The 17,218-nt window shown below is 43.0% G+C and overlaps 3 protein-coding genes across 3 annotated transcripts; 1 reads left to right on the plus strand and 2 right to left on the minus strand.

The window, feature by feature from the left end:
• Positions 1-1,813: 1,813 nt before the first annotated feature.
• On the minus strand, positions 1,814-6,781 carry panx1b (pannexin 1b). The gene is made up of 6 exons (XM_062453404.1): positions 6,347-6,781; positions 4,726-4,865; positions 3,974-4,173; positions 2,678-3,179; positions 2,386-2,557; positions 1,814-2,278 (listed from the first exon to the last, which is right to left on the minus strand). The coding sequence occupies exons 1-6, from the start codon at positions 6,525-6,527 to the stop codon at positions 2,184-2,186; spliced, it is 1,290 nt and encodes a 429-aa protein (XP_062309388.1). The 5' UTR covers positions 6,528-6,781; the 3' UTR covers positions 1,814-2,183.
• Positions 6,782-7,563: 782 nt separating this feature from the next.
• On the minus strand, positions 7,564-9,504 carry epd (ependymin). The gene is made up of 6 exons (XM_062453493.1): positions 9,320-9,504; positions 9,048-9,079; positions 8,759-8,896; positions 8,396-8,582; positions 8,183-8,267; positions 7,564-8,010 (listed from the first exon to the last, which is right to left on the minus strand). Exons 1-6 carry the CDS (start codon positions 9,396-9,398, stop codon positions 7,896-7,898), a joined length of 636 nt encoding a protein of 211 aa, XP_062309477.1. The 5' UTR covers positions 9,399-9,504; the 3' UTR covers positions 7,564-7,895.
• A 4,345-nt stretch (positions 9,505-13,849) lies between these two features.
• On the plus strand, positions 13,850-17,112 carry LOC134013771 (uncharacterized). The gene is made up of 5 exons (XM_062453481.1): positions 13,850-14,024; positions 15,440-15,610; positions 15,728-15,829; positions 15,968-16,171; positions 16,347-17,112. The coding sequence occupies exons 2-5, from the start codon at positions 15,440-15,442 to the stop codon at positions 16,569-16,571; spliced, it is 702 nt and encodes a 233-aa protein (XP_062309465.1). The 5' UTR covers positions 13,850-14,024; the 3' UTR covers positions 16,572-17,112.
• The last annotated feature ends 106 nt before the right edge of the window (positions 17,113-17,218 follow it).

Below are 17,218 nucleotides of genomic sequence, written 5' to 3' on the forward strand. Positions count from 1 at the left end.
CCACGAGCACTTGCTCCCGCTCCGTTTTCCAAAAAGAAAGGACCCCTTAGCTGCCCGAAGTGCCTGTTTGAGCCTCAACAATTGCAACCCTATTTGCCTTACAAAAAATATTATGTTTGACATTATGAATGAACAAAACAACCAAAATTAACAAACACATATTCACAAAAATAGTACATCAGAGTAGTGTGTGTGTGTGTGTGGGGGGGGGGGGTCCTGTGCCGATTACCCCAACCTCACTGTGGGTCCCAGACATGACCACTAATTGCTTCATTCAGTCCCATTTCTATGTTCCCCTGCAGGGGGACGAACCATCCAAGACCAAGAGGAGCTACAGCGTCTGAAGTGGGAGTGGACCTGTAAGGTGTGTCTGGACGAGTGGGTCCACGTGGTCCTCATCCCCTGTGGACGCCTGGTGTGTCAGGAGTGTTCCAGCAAGCTGCAATCTTGTCCGTTCTGCAGAGGCCAGATCCAGCAGCGCTTGAACATCTCTTTCTCATAACCATATGCCTGCTAGACCGTTCAGCCCTGGTCCAGCAACATTATTTTGCAATAGTTGACCTTGACTGAATGGTAGTCTTTAATAAATGGCAATATGTACAAGTTGTCTATATTTTCTTTTGTATAATGCAGTGTTCACATGCAATGTTTCAAAACGCCAATCATTAAAGACATACTATTGTGCTTTTACATGACAGAAAGGAATCAGGGTATTCACCTCAAACAGCTTCCTCCAGCCAGATTCAAACCCAGATGAGCAGCCTGCATGGCACACATGCTTAACCACTAGGCTACCAGGGACTCACTGCTTTTCCCTTTCGGAATTCAAATTTATCTTTAAGAAAAGCCCACTTTTTTTACTTGTGTCTTGAGCCTTGTTGCCCAGGGCACAGAAAATTGTTAATCCGGCCTTGACCAGGAGTCATGGACTCAAACCACAGAGCTAACCCTCTCAACCTGAATGATGGATGTGGACAGTCACAATTGCTCATAATCAATCCATCATTTGTGAAACACACCTGGCAATTGTTTTACATTGATTAGTAATAAGGTCACATGACCAATACCAACTATCCAGATACATTTGATCTAATGCCACAATCAGAGCTAACCCATTACTCAAACCATTTTTTGGGGATATTTGTTTCCTTTGGAGGAACTTGAAAGTTCTATTATAATAGCTGTAGAATACCTTCTAATGGTGTAGTTGAGTATGATGTATGCTGTTTCTGTACAAATGTTTCAACTTGAAGTTGTCAGACATTGAGGGCTGTAAATACGCATCAAAACAGACACCCTTTCCTCTATAAAAAAGGGTCGAAGAGAGTTTCTCTGGTAGATATAAATGTACTGTATATCACATTCATGTGTATTATTTTATAACTGGATGTGAACAAAACATTTTGACACCAGTTGCTTGTTGAAAATGTATTTGAAAGGTTTAAAGTAGGATAGAGAAGCTATGTTTAGTATTAACATCATCCTGAACAAATGCATTATTGCATAAACTTAGTGTTCTGTATTTTGCTTGAATATGTAAACCGTATGCATGTTTAAGATGTGAGCCCCAACCTTCATTTGCATTACAATTGTATCCTAAAACCTGGATAATCATTTCATGTCATCACAGCAGGATCTCTATAGCTGCGGAAAACTGCTATGATACATGTCATTATCAACAACAACTATTATTCAGGCTACAGTCTGAACAATAATTATGCAGATAATAAACAGATTTTTTTTTTTTACACAATTGGTGAGTTGTGAGGGGAACACAGTAGCTCTAAATGCCTCACATACAACCTAACCTGGGTGCTGAACTAGGAATATGTCTTTATTTGATCTGTTATGAAACAGCACTTGTACTGTCAAACAATATAACTTGTTTAAAAAAGTAGAAGTACACACATGCAAGCTTACAGTTCGACCGTGAATGAAAACACCTTCAGAACTTTTACAGCATACCTGAATAAAAGCTGGCTGAAGGCCCAAGGGCTACGGAATAAAAGAAGCTTTGAGCTCTCAGTCATTGCATATGGCTTACATTTCAAAGGGAGAAGAAAAACAGACTAAGTGCTCTTTTAAGTTCCTGAAAACAGTAGCTTTAAAAAATCGATACAAGCTATTGACTGGACCCATTTAACTTTTTCTGTCCATTTGTAATAATGAATCACACAGACGCTTCAAAGAACTCTCTGTCGTACTTCTTTTTTCACATCACAGCAGCCTTGGTCCTTAGATTTCTTCACATCGTCATCCAGAAGCAAGGTAGATGCATCTGCCAGAGAAGAAAGGATTATCCAACACGAAACGACGTCACACAAAAACTCACACAACAATGGAGCCATTTTGTACTGGGCTCATCGAGGTTCATTTTTGATTTACCTTTAAGCTCAGTCGAGCTGTTTTCCTCCCCGGGCCTCACCACATCTGCGCCATCCTTAACGATGTGCAGTTTCGTACCGTCCGACACATCCGTCTTCACCTGGCCCAGCGCGCGCAGCAGACACATGGTGTCGAAGGCCTCCCCGCCCCCCTCTCTCAGCAGCTCCAGCACCTGGAACGTCCCCGCACAGCGAATCAGACACACCCCTAACCACCGCTCCAACACGCACTGTTCTCGCGCAGCCGCGCGACAACATCCACAACGTCGACGTGGTCACGCCGCGCGACCCACCTGCAGACACTTGAAGGACTTGAGCTCGCTCAGGTTCTCCTCGAGGAACAGCAGGTAGACGCTGAGGTCGTTGTAGAACGGCGTGGCCAGGTCCAGGTCGCCGAACGCCGGCAGCATCTCGTAGGGCCGGAGGAAACGGGAGCTCTGGCGGGCGGGGCCCACGGAGGCGAACGCCACCAGGGGCACCAGGAGGACGTAGACGGCCAGGTTGATGTAGCTGAGCAGTCGGAAGACCCCCACCGCCACCAGCTTACACTGCACCGCCGCCGGGACGGCGCTGTCGTTCCTCAGCAGGCCCGATCGCACGTCACAGGCAAACTCGTCGGTGAGGGAGGCCAGGCGGATGTAGTACCCGAGGTAGAGGCAGGCCAGCAGGAGGGTGAGCAGGGTGAACCCCCGGCATGCCAGGTACTTGACCACCAGGCGGCGGGAGGAACGCTTGGTCTTCAGATACTGCTCCACCAGAGGATACTTAAAGCAGCCCTCTGTCAGGTCCAAGGCACTGATATGGCACACACAACACACAGTTTATGTATATAGGTATAGGTATGTGTATCAGGCTATATGTTACAGCACTTCAGACGTTCTGAAAAAAACCTAGAAAGAAGGACAGGTCATAGGTATGCTTGTTTTCCCACATTTCAAATTCAAGTTTAGTTTATTTGGGTCATTTTATCATAAGCAGCACGTTACGTGTTCAGACATGAAGCATGAGGAAATGTCATGCCTCACAGGCCCACTGTGCTACATAGTAAAACGCGTACGTTCAAAACATTTAAAATACGACTAAACAAGTGATGGGAGGAAAGTGTCTGTATCGAGCATGTGTGTAGGGGATCTCAGGTCATTCAAAGTGCCTTCTGTTCAAAGTGTTATGTTGGTCTTTTTCTTAAGACCACCATTGTGTCAACTTCAACTGGGTTCATAAATATAATAGTTTCATTTGTTCTGGTCTCCTCTTTTTGTTACAACAAATCTTTCGTTCCTTGCATCAACAGCATTGTGGTGTTACAGCCGTAACACCACTTTGCACTGTTTGTGGCTATCTGCCAGTGAGAATACTTTTTATTCGAGACATGGCTTTTGTTCAAAGGGCATTCAAGCTGTGTTCAAGCTATTTCCCTGCCGTCATTTACTCCATTAGTAAGAGAAATCGAATGCGCTAGCTCTATCTCTGCCTTAAGCATACACTCAATTTCATACCACAATGGACGAAACAACCAGAGTGTTCAACAGTCGGCAGAGCCTATTCCTGACACAAAGGCATGCTGAAGTCATCTTGTGCAGAGTGCCTACCTGTGGGAGGTTTCCGCCACGTCTTTGGAGTCTAACGCAGCCAGGTTCTTGGCCAGCGTGATGGCGCGGTTGTAGGAGCGGTCCAGCTCCTCCATGATGAAGTTGAGGTCCGAGGACAGGTGGGGCGCCGCTGTGAAGCGCCAGAACAAGGCAGGGATGTACATGAGGATGGCCACTAACAGCAGGATGTAGGGGAAGAACTGGGGAATCAGAGAGAGAGAGAGAGAGAGAGAGAGAGAGAGAGAGAGAGAGAGAGAGAGAGAGAGAGAGAGAGAGAGAGAGAGAGAGAGAGAGAGAGAGATCTCTGTTAGGGATGGTTATTTCTTTTAGAACTGTTTTATCTTTCCCAAAGTACATGAAAAGGCTGTTTCTTTCTTGTCGTTGTATACGATTGTTGATTTCACAATGCCCTGACAATTTGGCCACTTCGGATGGTGAATTATGGGTTGATTGATCCTGAATATGGAGCTGGCTCATTTTCATCATGGAACACTCTGGAGAGCTCTTCTTGACGTGTGGTTTGTGAAATTGCAGCACTTACCACTGCCAGGACAAGTCCTGACCCTTTTGACTAAGTAGGCCTTATTCATATAGTTTAAGGCTCCTATAGGTCCTATGGTGAAACAAATGTCAGTATGAGAACACTGAACAATGGCTGGCTGATTATCAGTAAATATGATTCCCTAGCACCTCGTGGGCCACTCTAACAAATCACTCAGACCACCGCTCTGTGCTGGTATTGTCTGCAGTACCTTATGCAGCCATAGGGGCGCACTCCGCGCCTCATCAACATCAGGCTGCTGTTGTTGCACTGCCGCCCAGCAATAGGAGTCAACATAGATGGCCTGCCGCATGGAGAAACCGGTAGGGGCAAAACAGCTGATCTGGGTACCTAAGACAAAGACAGAAGAATGAGTTTAGCTTTCTTAATAAAAAAAAACCATCACAATCAAACTGAGGGATTGTCAAAGAAGCTGTGACATTAACCTACAGTTTAACATCTCTTTGCTTCCAGTTATGTAGTCTAACCTCTGACCGTATCTTATTAAGGGCTTTGGGCTACTAAGTCCAATTTTACTCCGAATTATATTGTGTGACAATTGTGTCCATACGTTGTGACATGTTGCTGGCTAGACAGCTCCCAATCTACTGCATAGCACCAACTGTCATGACACACTAGACCAGGGGCGGTTTTAGGCACGGGCGTTTTCTATCATTTCACTGTGTGGGGAATTGGCAAATTGGCGCCCCCTTCAGGCAGCTGCAGGCACCCCTGCTTGCTGAGACGGTGCCTGCACAGAAGCTGTGTGAAAAAAGGGGAGGGACAGACAGCTCATCTGACTGGGTCTCCCAAATGGAACGGACAATTCATAATATTATAAATATAGGCCTAAAGTTCCTGCACATTTTTGTTTTTTTTAATTGTGTGAAATGGCGAATTAAAAAAAATGGGTATAGGCTAATTCTTACGTTGGTTAGCCTTTTTGCTATGATGCTTGCTATGCAACAACAATATTTCGGTTTTAGCTCAACAAACACGAGATAACATTTCACCATAATAGTGTGCTTTGCAACAAAACTGTTACAAGTTAAGTTATTATTTATGTTCATTATTTAGGTTAGGCCCTGTAATTAGCCAACGGAATTTTCAAATCTGTAGGTAGTTTCAAAGACGAACATTTGCTATTTGCTACAACTATATTTCGTGACAAAGCATAGTTTAACGTCATAACTAAAAGTGTTCCTCCCTAAAAGTTATATTAATATAGCATGTAATAACAGACATTTAGCGTGTAAGGGCATGTTTATGTAACCCTCCTATTATGTTTGGCTGTTTTAGCTGTCTTACCACAACAGCCTTTTGATTTCAATGGGGGGGGGGGGGGGGGGGGCGCGAAGGGCGTCTCGCCCTGGGTGTAATTCAATGTAGAACCGCCACTGCACTAGACTTCATATCGCATCTGCTGAACATGATAAGATAAGAGAATAAATAGGCATAAGGACGCGCGTAAACACTTGTTCAACGTAAACAAGGACTTGGCAGTACAGAGAAAGAAGGGCGTGGAGTAGTTGGTCGCAAACTGTTGCTTTGAAGATCTGCAACATGGCCTGTGTCCTAAATAAATCGAATTGACCGTGTTATCGTCGCTTAAACGCGAAAATTCACCAAAAAACACAAGCAGTTTGAAGGCTACAAAGCTCATTCATATTCGCATGTGATGCATGAGGCCAGCATTGACTGCAACAAAGGACACCGCCCACGAAATCCTTATTTGGCTGTTTGTTTTGACGACAACATTTAGTCATATATGCATCTCAAAATGCATATGTTTTTCTTGTTGTGACAGCCTTAGAAGGCTACATGAAACTTACCTACAGATACTTCCTGAGCAAATGCAAGAGATATTAGTAACAAAGGGAGACCAACCCCGATGAACGTTACTATTTTGTCCGCTGCCAGCTCCAAGCGCACCCCTTTGTACTTCGACTCTGTTGGGTCTTTTAATAAAAAATCAGAAAAAACGTACTCAGTAGCTAAGTGTGCAATCGCCATGGCTATAGAACCCCTCAGCAGGCTACAGCTTAATTATAGAGGCATTTGTAAAGGATCTAATAGCGACGTTTCCATGGTTTTTGACCGCACATTATCCAGTTTAGCTAAATAAATGAGAATTAATTACTTGAATTACTACGATTACTACTACCACTATGTAATTACTATTACAATAAGATAAAACTGTTCTTGATGAAAGTCTACCACCCAGCCTCTGACTCATGTCCCGTTATGTTCTTGTTGTGGTAGCCAGCCTAACCTACTGCCAATAATACCGGGGACACGTGACATGGCTCGATGAGAACAGCCTGAATGCCAAGACTGTTAGTAAATTGGAGCGCACAGACAGTCACTAAGACCTATTTGTCCCACGATGTCACTCTCCGTAGCGTCATGTTGCAACCCACAACGTCTAAATCGACCTAGCAAAACTGTTACCTAGCAAAACTGTCCTTGAGGCCAATGCAAGTCCTAGCATGTTTAAGTAGTTGACCGAAAAACAGCTGCAGCACCATGGACAGCTACTGGTTTATTTTAGTTCCACTGCTGAAAGCGAGGGTTGTTCCCTGCCTGCTTAGCACAGTATAAGTAGTATATATATATATATATATATATATATATATACTTGACCTGAAGTCGAGCATTTGCTTCCCCATCTCATGTCAGGTGCAATACGGTTTCTGAGGGAAGGCTACATGAAGTATAGGCTTTTTACTAATTTCAACACTCCCCCACTCTAACGAATGTTGTCTGACCATTGTTTGAAACCAAGAGCATGGCTGATTCATAACACAAAAAGGCCGTGGCTATTTAAATTCCTGTGATTAGGCTGAGAGACATAATAAGTGTGTGTGTGTGTCAGAAAGACAGAGAGAGAGAGAGAGAGAGAGAGAGAGAGAGAGAGAGAGAGAGAGAGCGAGAGAGAGAGAGAGAGCGAGAGAGAGAGAGAAAAAACAAAAAGAGCCCTTTCTCTTTTCTCCAAAGCTGGATGAAACACAATCTGAGTTCACTTGAAATAAACAACAAAACAGCGGACAAAGCTTAATCATTTTATTATTTCTTTGCTTATTCATATAGACATTGTAAGCGTAGCCCCTTTGATCTACCAGCCAACCATTGTTAGTGTTTTAGGAAACAAAATCTGAGTGCAAAAGTTATGGTGCCTTAACCCCGTGTAAGCACGGACACGAAAATCCCCTCCCACGCAATCTTTCCCAATGCCGTCTCTTCACAGGGGGGACTAACATACAATGATAGAGTGTCGTCTAACTAAAGAGACCATGCCAAACACTCAAAACACGATCATGAAAGTAAAGGAGACATCAAGTGTTTCGGCTGGCCTCGCGCTTGAGGGCGTCGCTCACTTCTTTAGTCAAACAGAGCGAAGAAGCTGTCCAAGGTCCCCTCGAGCTCCATCCCCTCACAGAGCGCTGGGAGCAGGAAGACTTCAGGCTCCTTGATTTCAGTTTCAATTTGCATGTTGCTGTGAGAGAGAAGCACAAATGTCACGAATGCAGGTATGCCGTAGGGAATTCGGGCGTTTTCCAAGCAAAGTCAAAAAAAAATAATCCCCCCCAAAAAAGGAATTCTTCTATAAATACAACAAAGTGTAATGTCCACAAGTGTTAAATGCTTTATTGGACAAAAGCAGCTACCTGAAGATGAGACTTGTGGAGTCACTGAAGAAAACGGCACTCAAAGGCAAGCAACTTTTCGCAGATGTAGACACAAGATAATGTCCTGAATCAGAAGAAAGACAGACCTCATACCATTGCTACATTGTACATCAACAGAGGCTTTACTCAAACGTATTGTCTCAAGTCACGAGTAAGATTGGCATTCATAACCAGAACAGAACTGTGACTCACCTTTTTCTACAGGTACCACTCCTGTCCATACATTAATCTTAACCCCCTCCCCTGGCATCGACATACTTCCCAGAACAAAATTGCCGTTAAACTTGGCATCGGGTGGGAGTTCCAAAACATGAGAGGCTGCCAGCAGAGACTTTTTGGCACAGGTTTGATTCTTGATGTCGATCTCGTAGAAGACCCCCTACCAAAACAAAAGGGCAGAGAATGGTGGTGTAAATTACGATGACGAGACTCAGAGTGCCCCCCCCCCCCCCATGTGTCGTTAGGCCTTCTGAAGCATCCTGCACTCTCATTCTCAAAGCATACGTGTATATTCAACCGTTAAACCTTATTCAGTCGGCGCCCAAACGATTTTACCTCTTCGAACAGCATCAGAAGATCCACATTCAGGGTGTTGTTGACGTTGTAGGTCTCGTTCATCGTCAAACGCAGCTTGTTCGCCTCGTGGTCGTAGATGTAGTGTCCTGTTCCCTTGTGTTCACCTTTAAAGTTCATCTGTACATGATAGATAGAGATAGAGATAGAGAGAGAGAGAGGAATTGAAAGAGAGGAGAAGGAAGTATGAGAAAGAACAGAGCCAAATGATATATTGATGTGCCGCTTAACATTATTCCAGAGGACAGAAAAGGCTAATCGTTTTACTTACCACTGATAGGATCCCTGTCAGATTAGGGGACTCTAAGATACAAAAAAAAGAGTCAAGAAGGCATATTCAAACAATTGAAACCTACTTTACAACAACATTAGATACCTAAATCCCCCGACTTCTCTCTCACTCAAGATTCATCTCAGCATTTAACTTGATTCTCAGGATACAAAACACACACACATTGTTTGTGGCCCGTCAACAAGCAACACTATGAGTTGCAAATATCAACTGTCGCAGTTGGCTATGCCAGTGATCAGCCGGGTGCTTACGGCATGGCTCCCTGTGTTGGCTGGCGAGGACAGTGACCCCCAGACACGTCCAGATAAAGAGGGCAGTGGCGGCATGCATTGTGTCTTGGAATGATGAAGATGAAGATCCGAAGAAAAGAGAATCTGAGGAGGCAGGTACGGTACGACTCAGAGGGGCATCCAGTCGGTAGTGAGAAGGGAGGCTCTCGGGAGGCTTTTATAGGGGCACGCGGTTCTCCGATTGTTGTAAGTGTTCGTGTTGTTTAAGGAAAGCGAGGCAAGCCTGGTAGGACAGACAGGTGCTCTCCCCAGGAGAATGACAAACACCATCTGTTGAAACAAAGATGTGTTGTTGTCGCTCTGGCTGGGTCGTCCACCTCGAGCGATCATTCCGGACTCTTCTCATCAATTTGGCCTCATGTGTCCCCTGTCCTGTCACTTAATTGCACATAGGAAATGCTATCACATATCATTCTTATGACTGGCGTAGACAGAAACACGACACATTTCAAAGTAGCTCCTCAAGCACGTGACGTGACGATCCTTATTTAGCTCACCTGAATGAGATTTTCTGATTCTTATCTTATCCAACGAGAAGTCGTACAACTTCAATAGCTGAAAGGCGTGAAGGCCATGTTCTTCTGGAACCCGTTGGAAGCCTTAAAGGGTGCAGTCCAAACCAAACACAAAGCCCCTGGTGATTTGACATCAATTGCACAAGCCAGGTCAGACATTACTTTATTGTCACAACAAGTACAATGCGATTCAGCTGTCTCCACTTGCCCCCTAAACCCAGCAGTGTCACATGCCAATTTGGCGATTCAGACTGACCTACTTTCCTTAAGATGGCTACGATTAATGTGGAATGCATCGCACCCTAGATCGGTCTCTCGCAATCCTGGTCCTCGGGACCACCTGCCCTGCATGTTTTAGATGTTTCCCTCTTCCAACACACCTGATTGAAATGAATGGGTCGTTATCAGACTCCTGCTGGAATGAATAACAACCCATTCATTTGAAACAGGTGTGGATGATAGCCAACACATTGGAAATTCTCCCAAAAGTGAAATTAAATGTTTGTGAAAGAAGTTGAATGTGCTCTACCATACTCTGCCCTCAGACTGATTGTAGATGGGAAACCTCTCTCTCTCTCCCTCTCCCTCTCCCTGCACAACATTTTAGAGTTTACTGTGATATGCTTTTCATTTTGAGTTTTCTCTGTTGTTTGGGGTTTTGTAGTTGGACTATTGTATTTTAATGCAAGCAGAATATAAAAAACATTTGATACTTTATCACTTACAATACTTACAGTGTGCAATTCATTCACAGTAATACATTGTGATTATTATACTGTATTGCAAAATGTGTTCACTATGTACAATAAACATATGGTTCTGTAACTATATGTTCTGGATGTCATGTTCTTCATTTTTAGTTGTTGCAGTTTTTGTGTCTAATGAATACTCCAAACGGTTTATACATTTACATTTAGTCATTTAGCAGACGCTCTTATCCAGAGCGACTTACAGTAAGTACAGGGACATTCCCCCCGAGGCAGGTAGGGTGAAGTGCCTTGCCCAAGGACACAACGTCATTTGGTTGGCATAGCCGGGAATCGAACTAGCAACCTTCTGATTACTAGCCCGATTCCCTCACCACTCAGCCATCTGACTCCCCGCATTCTTTATGGATTGATGACTGTGTGTATGATCAGAAATAATTGATTTTTCGCACAGATGAAATGGTTTGGAGGTCAGTGTTTTTATAGGTCATAGGTTTTGTAAATGTAGTTTGAAGATTTGGTTCCTTGTTTAAAAGTTTTGAGAAAATGGGTGAAGGTTTCATGAAGTGGGTTTTAGCAATTGAGAAAAAAGATAACTGAAAATGATTCTTGACCTCCCCCTAGTGGATTGAGAGCCATATTTCATCAAAACGGTAACATGTTTTACTGTAACTAAAGGCAGGTTGTGTGTATCTTGCAGTCAACAACTTGGTCCACGTCATGACAGGAAATGCACAAATAAGTACACGCATACATAAATACATACTGAAAATGAGAAGAGTTTGTGTGTGTGGGTGTGAGGCTATATGTGGGAGTGTGCAGACAGAAGGCTTGGTCAGGGTCATGCTGACTTTGCAAACCGGAACGGTGGGAAGGAAGTTTGTAAAAAAAAGGAGTGAAACCTTATGATATATTCGAAACCAGATATGTATTTGTAGGGAGTCAGGTGGCTGAGCGGTTAGGGAATCGGGCTAGTAATCTGAAGGTTGCCGGCCGTGCCCCCCAAAAAATGACGTTGTGTCCTTGGGCAAGGCACTTCACCCTACTTGCCTCGGGAGAATGCCCCTGTACTTACTGTAAGTCGCTCTGGATAAGAACGTCTGCTAAATGACTAAATGTTTAATTGATAAGTTTAAATACTTTTATATATCCTACAGTCTGAGTCATTCTGTTCAGGTGTGTTCACGATGCAGTGATTGTCAAATGATCTGAGTTCCCTACTAAGAATCTCAATCTCTATACTTTGATTGAGCATCTGAAGTTCTTCATCGGCTAGCCTGTCTTCTTCAATACGAGAAATCGTCATGACGCCCATCTGAAGTGTCACGTGTTTGATTCGAAAAGGGTAGTATGTGACAGATTGGGACCTCTACCCACGCTAAACGCACACACATTCCCCAACCATGACCACCAAATGGACACGCATGCACATTTCCACTCCCCTGCTGAACCCCCATGAAACTCACGAGGGAAGTGAGTAACTGTCCGTCCAACCATGGTAAAGACACAGTCACACTTAACAGTCCACCTTTTCCGCTCCCATTTCACACGCACGCACGCACGCGTGCACACACACACACACACTAGCGGGAAAAAATAAAAAGTCTAGGCTGGCATAGAATGGGTTACTCCAAGCAAACTTACACGTGTACATTTTGAAAATACTTGGACACTTTGCTGCAAATTTTTCTTGATTTTTCAGATACTCCATTTGTTAAAATCAAGTTTGTGGCAATGCATGTACATTGGAACAGAGGTGGCAATAGAGATGTTGATAACTTGGGATGGGCAAGGCATTCCCCAGGACTGTTTTACCTTAGTGCCCAGTCATGATGGGGGATCACCACATATTTAAATGTTTAATGTTTCAAGCGTAATTCCTCTTTTGTCATGTTGAAACCTACAAGCAAAGAACCATGACAAATGCCCTGCTTTTGCAACAGTTAAACACTTTATGACTCAAGTCTCCCTCGAATTTGGAACCGAGAGAGAGAGCGAGAGAGAGAGCGAGCGAGAGAGAGAGAGAGAGAGAGAGAGAGAGAGAGAGAGAGAGAGATGGTATGTGTGTGAGAGAAAGGGGGATAGATTCAGAGTGAAAAAGAGAGAGAGAGAGAGAGAGAGAGAGAGAGAGAGAGAGAGAGAGAGAGAGAGAGAGAGAGAGAGAAAGAGAGAGAGAGAGAAAGAAGGGAAGTTACATGGTGCAGAGATGAGTTGAGGATGTGTTGGGTCTCGATCTCTTGTGAAAGATGGGTAGAGACCATTCTGTCTGACGGGCTGGTTCGAAAGAAAGAGAATGTTTACTAAGAAGTATGATTTATCATCGGCCACGAGACACTTCAACAACAAAAAAATTGCGCCCACATTAAATTCTTGAAATGGTGAAACACTGCAGAGATACTTGTACAGATGCTTCTGGATAAAAGCGTCTGATAAATAAATAATATGCAATGTTAACGTATATAGCAGAAACAGAAAACTCCAATACGCCCTATTTACAGGTGCTGCTGGTTTGTGAGCATTTTTCGTTCACCTTTGTACCTAAGTTTAATCAATAATGCAAGCCTATGAACCTGCGGAGGAGCAAAGATCAGTAATTTATCTTTCCCATGTCAGTTTCTCTACAGCAGGTGTGTATACATGCAAGTACCTGTGATAGACATATTTTCAGATACATTCAGGCCTTTTTCAGTAGTTAAGACCATAATACGTGCTGGTGTCTGATATTGTTACAGGTAAGCTGATAGTGTTTGTCAACAGAATGTATGTTCTGTGAGGATGTATACAGCTCCGTTTTAGAGCATTTGACTGCAGAGGAAGAAGTCACAGCTCTCCTTGTACAGCCTTTGAATAAAAGCATCTGATATTGAGATAGAGATTATTACAATTACACTATTTCAAATGTTAATATTTAACAGAAAATCCTGTAAAACATAATTATAGTGTACTCTATATAGTGTATTTTATTTTACATCAAGTCCTATGTTGTAAATGCATGGATCTGTTTAATATTGTACAATGCATTCTCATGTTACAGTCAACATGGATATGATAGTTTAAAGTAGTTAGAGTTAATTTTTGCATCTTGGTTTTAACTCCAAAGTAACGTCCATCTCAGAGAGGGTGCTACAAAATGTAGTTCTGAATTCAAATACAATTGTTCATAATTTTGACTGAAGTCATGCCATTCGTAAAGCGAATTTTTGTTGTGTTATTTTAAGTTTATACGTGAAACGAAGAAGCAAAGCAATAGTAAAAAATAAACATTTTCCTCGAAAAGTTTGGAGCGTAAAACATGACGAAGGAAACCACATATAAAATTCCAGACCTCGTCCAAAATGAAAGCGAGAAAACCTAGGCTACACATATAAGTAGCCTACAGTAGTACAGCAAGCAGCACAAGTTATCACTTTAATTATAGAAAGACAACAAATTCAAGACTACAAGGTAAGTCTCCTCAATACTTATCTTAATAATAAACTGAACTGGAGGAGTGTTTAGCGTCGCACAGAGAAACTACCTGCGGAGTTCACTTCAGGGTTAATGTTTGGCTCAATCCAAATTATTTTGATCGTGTACTTGCCCACAATTCAAGTTCTAAGTAGCCTATTTAAGTATTATTTATTATAATCAGAGCAAGTAAGATAAAAAAGTAAATTGAAAAAAAAATACAAAATAAATAATAATAATAAAAAAAAATAAAAAAATACAAAAGGCTGTGTACGGGTTAATACACAGGGTTAAAATGTACACGACAATTTAACGCATCCACGGAAAGACGTGACAGGTAATACACAGAGGATGCCCAAAACAATTTAACCCAGGTGATACACAATATAGTAACTAATATCAGGTACCCGACGGCACACTAGGCCTACTGCTAAAGAATAGCATGAACCAGCGAACTGTACAAATGTTTATTTATATAAATAAATACAGAAATATATAGAGAGCTGTACAAAGTCCTAGTGTAAGATGTACCTAGTAATAAACAACTGAACATTGCAAACCGAGCAATGCAAACCATGCCTATAATTACACTTAAGAATAAAAATGGCCAGAATGGTAAGGTTAAGGTAGAGTAGTTTGGTGATTCAGTGATGTCCAGTGCTCCGGTTTACAGTGATAATGCATTACTTGTAAGATGTTAATCTTGTACATAACTTAACACAACTGTTAATCCTTGCTTTACATTCATCTCATCAATATACATGATAAAGTCCATACTTAAACATAAATATATAGAGTAATTCATCTAAAGGCAAACTTTCTCTGTAATACAAAGTTATTTTACTCAACAGATTTCCTCATTGTAAAGTAGCAAAGTTCATTGAACCTTTGTCTATTTTCAAGTCTAGCAAAGTTGTGAATTGGTCAACGTGTTTCTTTAACCCTTGTGTTATCTTCGGGTCATTCTGACCCATCAGTCATTGTGACCCACCGTCGTATTGCGACAAATTTACCTCATACAAAAACAAAGTGAAGCATTTTCTTTTAACTGTCGGGCTGTCTCAGACCCCCCACATTGGAATGGTTAAAAGAAAATTATTTTTATTTGTTTTTGTATTGGGTAAAATTGGGTAAACACAACAATGGTTCGTTATGAACCTTTGGGTCATGTGACCCGAAGGCAGCACGAGGGTTAATGTAACGTGTCAAAGTTCTGTTTAGGTTAACCTTTCTGAAGGCAGTTTCTTTCCGAAGGCAATTTCATTCCAAAAGTGAAATACAAATTCTGTGCTTAATTAACAGTCAAGTCAAACAAAGTTCAAACTTTAGAGGTTTTTATCTCATCTTTGATAAGGCTAGCGGGTCACTTCTGGGGCCATACCGGTAAATCAAAGTTTTGCTTTCTTTTCCAGATGGCTGTGTGGTGGAGGACTCTGTTTTTCCCTCTTCTTCTTCTCTCTCTGAGTTGTGCGTACCCAAGTTGTGCAGCTCCTTCAGGCCAACAGAGAGCGTCTTCCTATCGAAACTTCCTCAGTTTCACCAGGAGCATCCGCGCCCACGTTCAACATCTTCTCCGGAGATATGTAAGTGAACCGACTAGACAGACACTTTTGCAGGAATTGAAGTAGGCTTGTGCCATATTCCAACCGCTACTCTTCCATCCTTCACCTTGTTGTGGCATTTCCTCTTTTTACAATCAGAAAGAGCAGCAGCTGGGAGACCGACACTTTGAAGACCGTAACCTGGAGATGAGCTCCCTGCCCTCCCTGTCCACAAACTTCCTCGGCTGGCTTCTAAAGAAGGTGCGAGCATGCTCGGTGTGGCGACGCAGCGGCGAGCCGGGAAGGCAGTGGAGTTGGAATGCACATCTGTTTCGCTTTTTAAGCTCCGCGAGTAATCTAACTGGGGGTGCGTGTGTGTGTGTGTTCTGGTGTGTTCAGGACTGGGAACGACTTGCTGGGGCTTCTCGGGATCTGAACACCTACTGGAGTCACCTGGACCGGAAGAGAAAGCAGATGGAGAAGGAAGGCATGATGATGGGCCACGGATCAATGCCCACGAGCAGGAACCCACCCACCTTACCTCAGAGTTTTTCACGAATTCAGAGGGAGATAAGTGACCTCGTCAATCAAGTCAACTTCCAGGTAGGCTACTTCAAAACATTTACACCCCACAACTTGACTCCATCTCAACCATCCCCCTCACACACACTTTGTCCAGTTGACGTCCGTTTCACCTGGCCATGTACCTCCCTTTCCTCACTGAATGCCATCGTCGACAACAAGTTCCTCGTACTGACCTTTCTGTGCCGTTTCCCAGATGAGATTTGTCAAGGTCTCCCCGGTGAGCACCACCACGCCCCCCAAACTGACCGGCTCAGCGACCCCGCCCGCCAGCACCGCCCCCCCCCAGCAGACCCTGTGGGTCAGCCGCCTGGAGGGCTACATCATCCTGAGAGACCTGGAGCGCTACCTGGTCAAGTTGACCAGAGACTTCCTCTTGCTGGCGTCTAAACAAACGGATGGCTCGCACAGGGAGGGCTGAGCATTGAGCCCTGAGGGCTGCAGGGCACTAACACACACACACACACACACACACGTGTGTTAAGGCAGCTACAACCAATCCCAAATGTGTGAAATTGTTACCACTGGATTCAGTTTTGTGACGTATTTTGATATTTATGAGTATAACTATATTTATTACTCTGGGAGTATTTCTCAGGGGACTTTATTCTATGCAACAGTATTCCTCATGTTCCTACCGTATGACTTATCTGAGCTATAAGGGCCCGTCCAAGTGTTTCTCCGTGTTACTGGAACTAAACCCTCTCTGGTATTCCCCAGAGTTTCTGTCCCTCATCTTAAAGGAGTGAGGAGAAACATCCCCTTTCACCTCAGTCAACCTTGAACTGGACTTTCCAAAGATGCATATTTATTGAAATATTTATTGTTATTTATTCTTCTAAAGTGCTGTTTATTTTTTATATAACGAGAAATGAGAAACCAAATATGAATGTTTTTGTATTTTTTTTTATAATGTTTTTGTGTTATACTGTTTACATTGTACTGCAGAATAAAGAAGAAGCAAACTATTTGGTGTGTTTGATTTAGTTTAATAATGTTTATGCCGAGCATATTAATTGAGTGAAAAGAAAGCCTTGGAATATTTATAAATGATCATTTGCTGTTTAG

Source organism: Osmerus eperlanus, chromosome 27, assembly GCF_963692335.1.
Source record: "Osmerus eperlanus chromosome 27, fOsmEpe2.1, whole genome shotgun sequence".
Taxonomy (NCBI): domain Eukaryota; kingdom Metazoa; phylum Chordata; class Actinopteri; order Osmeriformes; family Osmeridae; genus Osmerus; species Osmerus eperlanus.